The sequence below is a fragment of the Gekko japonicus genome, unplaced genomic scaffold (genome assembly GCF_001447785.1).
Source record: "Gekko japonicus isolate JY-2015 unplaced genomic scaffold, Gekko_japonicus_V1.1 scaffold1050, whole genome shotgun sequence".
Lineage (NCBI taxonomy): Eukaryota > Metazoa > Chordata > Lepidosauria > Squamata > Gekkonidae > Gekko > Gekko japonicus.
The window spans coordinates 218048-221690 of record NW_015172034.1 but is presented as its reverse complement, the minus strand read 5'-3'; the positions used below and the strand labels follow the sequence as shown (position 1 = coordinate 221690).

At 46.3% G+C, this 3643-nt stretch overlaps 1 protein-coding gene across 1 annotated transcript in view; it reads left to right on the top strand.

Moving 5' to 3' along the window:
• PROX2 (prospero homeobox 2) overlaps positions 1 to 3643 on the top strand; it is an 11940-nt gene that overhangs the window by 6256 nt on the left and 2041 nt on the right. The window contains exon 2 of the mRNA XM_015420621.1: positions 907 to 1014. Within this exon, the coding sequence (XP_015276107.1) occupies positions 907 to 1014 (108 nt within the window). The remainder of the gene's footprint in view (positions 1 to 906; positions 1015 to 3643) is intronic.

Sequence of the window (3643 nt, the reverse complement as noted above, 5' to 3'; positions counted from 1 at the left end):
GGAACAGGGAAGCCATTTGAAACATATAAAAGACAAAGTAAAACAAAACACGAAACGAAACCGTCAGAAATAAATCAGCACTATTTTTTGTAACTGAGATGTCAGGGGAAAGCGCGCACGCAGTCCCCCACTACCACAAATTATGCAGTCGAGTTTCCCGCATTTGGGGAAATCGCAGGGGTCAGCACACCCGCAGTGCAATGGATGAGCCTCACCCTGGGAAAACCTCCTTCGTGATCAAGGTGTCTCCCCTGCCAGGTAAGTATGCTTTCTCCAGCCCCGGACGCCGCTGGCCTCCGCCGCCGCCCGCTAACCAAGGCACAGCGACCCGCCGACGGCCGCCCCCCTCCACACCTTCCACGCCTCGGGGTAGCGGGACAGCCGGCGGCGGCAAAGAGCGGGCGCCCCGGGTGCCGTGCCACCCCCCAGCTCGGCGTGTCCCCCGCCCCGTCTCGATCCCCCACAATGCCCTGCCGAATCTCATCTGCATACAGGAGGCGGAGCCGGAGCGCTTGCTCCTCCTTGCGTCTCTGCGCCGCCGCCTGCTGGAAGCAGAGCGCGCGCAGGCTGGCGGGGAGTCGCAGCTGATGGTTCCCCCTCCTATGGCTCTGATGCGTCAAGCTAGCTGCGTCTTACTGCCATTAGTAGACAGACGGGCTGGATGACTCCTGCCTCATGATCAACAGAAGCCGCTGGTACCCCATAAATTTTATCCTACTATAATTTCCCTTTTTGCCATTTGCTCTGAATCCAACAACAGAATTTATTTTTAATGTATTAATGTCTGGAGGACCCCATCAGGGCAAGCCTTGTGAGATCTCTTTGCATAAGATCAGGGCATTGCAGCACAACCAAAGAAACCCAGTGACCAAGATGAAATAAACGTTTTCCTTGACTCCAAGTTACATTCAGGAAGCTTTGACCCCTGGGCATCTCAGAAAGGCTAAGCTGATGTTCTTCTTCACTCGCTACCCCACATCTTCTCTGTTGAAAGCCTACTTCCTTGACGTTCAGGTAAAAATAATTCATCTTCTTATACACACACTCAATTTTGGGTTGCCAACTCTGGGTTGAAAAATCCTGGAGAATTGGGGGTGGAGCTTGGGAAAGGCAGGGTTTGGGGAAGGGAGTGGTCTCAGCCGAGTATAATGCCATAGAGTCCATGCTCCAGAACAGCCATTTTCCCAAGGGGAATAGATTTTGGTAGTCTGGAGACCACCTGTAATTCTGGTAGATCTCCAAGCCCCATCTGGAGGCTGACAATCCTAACAAAGGTCTGTATATAATGTCTCTTACTGCACATGACAAGCTGTAACAATGATCATAGTCTGGATAGTGTCCTTTACACAGGCCCCATCTGGAGGCTGGCAATCCTAACAAAGGTCTGTATAGAGTTAACGTCTCTTTCTGCACATGACAAGCTGTAACAATGATCACAGTCTGGATAGTGTCCCTTACAGTCTCTCCCCCTCTGTCAAAAGCAAGCAGCCAAGAGAGAGCTGCGTTGTCCTGGGGACGTGTGTTCCATCCTGAGGAAACGAACCCCACCCCCTTGTAGGAATCCCCCTTTCCCCACCAAAGGTTTTTTGGTTCAGGGTCCGCCACTACTCAAGGATTTCCCAGTTTTCCCAGAACTCCTCTAGACACCTTGGGACATGTAGAAGTAGCCTGCCTAAGCAGCCTTTGGCTAGTGGGTAAGGATTCAGAGCAGTCTCATACCCACCCTTTAAGAAATGGAGTTTATTTAAATAACATGCATTTTTTCCAGAATAGTTAGGAAACATCAGCTTGCAAAGATACAGTTTCTAGGAAATAAAGCAGGAAGAGAATAGCTAGCCACCCAGAGACTTGAAGACTGGTTACCTTGCCTAACTCAATGTGGCTTGATTTGTGGGGTTTGGGGAAGGGGGAGAGAAAAATCTCAATTTTTCTTAATCAATTTTTTTTTATCAAACTTGCTTTATTGTGGTTTCCTATCAATCTTTGCGTTTTATTTTCAGTTTTACTGAAGATTTTAACTGCCTTTGGCCATTTGCAAAATTATTCCATTTGCTAACCTTGTGTTTCTTAGCCCCCTTCCTGCCTTGGAGAAGGATGGGCTCCAGCAGGCAGGAGACCAGCTGAAGATATTCTTCAAGGAGCATCCCACTTGCTCCAGGCACCTCATCCTCTCCCAGCTGCATGTGTCTCTGTGCCACCAATCTCAGCTCTAAAAGATGGCCAGAGTTCTGTTGCCCAACCCTGTAATGGTTCACCCCACTGCTCTTCAGTGCTTGCAGCTGGCAGTATTGAAATGTAGTTCTCTTCTCCCCTTGACTGTGGAAATCAAATATCCCTGCTTTCCCTGGTATTTGTGACAATAAAACTATAGGTTTCCTTCCTGAGCTCAATGAGAAGGTTTTCATTGCTGTTTTCACGTTATCTCCACATTATTATTTTTTAAGGCCGCTGACCCTCACCCATAACGAAGATAACCTGGGAAAGAGGGGGAAAGTACCACAAAAACAAAGTACCAATTAGCATGTGTCTATGCCTATGAAAATATTGCAATTCTAGACTTCCTGCCATGATATTGCAGTGAGTCTATGGTTTATTTTTTGGACTTGTAAGAATTAATACGGTCTTTGATTTCTTTTGCACTAGCCATTTAGTCTGGAATTTGGGGTCATTTGTTTGCTTGGCTTTATTCTAATAACCCAGATAATTGAAGGATTATGTGGGCTGGCAGAGTGCTCAAGGCACATAACACAGCAGAGTCTATCTGGTTTGTGTGTGTGCTGACAAGAAAGAAAGTTACAGACTCTTTATCTTTGCAAAAGCCAGTATGAGTCTTTTATTGTGAGGAACTCCATTCTAGACAGGATAGGAACAGGATTATAATCTAGTCTAACTAGCTAGGATGGATAGAGATGTAGGAAGCAGTCTCTCTCTGAAGTCTGGGGCTAAGAGTCAGCACAAAGTCCTTCGCTTCCAACAATAATATCATTGGCAATCCATTACATTCCAGTGTTTTCTCTGTTGTCTTCTCAGTTTGTTTCTTACCTGAATTATGGGTTTAATAAACAAACCCCTCAGTCATCGTTTCTCCAAACTAAAGAGCCCTAAGCGCTTTAACCTTTCCTCATAAGGAAAGTGTTCCAACCCTTTTATCATTCGAGTTGCCCTTTTCTGCACTTTTCCCAAAGCTATAATATCCTTTTTAAGGTGTGGTGACCAGAACTGCATACAGTATTCCAAATGAGGTCACACCATTGATTTATATAGGGGCATTATGATTTTGGCTGATCTGTTTTCAATACCCTTCCTAAAAATCCCCAGCACAGCATTGGCCTTTTTTATTGCAGTCACACACTGTCTGGACATTTTCAGTGAATTATCTACTACAACTGCAAGATCTCTCTCTTGTTCAGTCTCTGCAGTTCAGACCCCATCAACGTGTATTTATATTTAGGATTTTTGGCTCCAATGTGCATCACCTTGCACTTGGCCACATTGAACCCCATTTGCCATGTTGACACCCACTTGCCCATCTTTGACAGATCCCTTTGGAGTGCCTCACAGTCTTCCCTGGTTTTCACCAACCTGAACAACTTTGTATCATCCGCAAATTTAGCCACTTCACTGCTTACTCCCAACTCCAAAT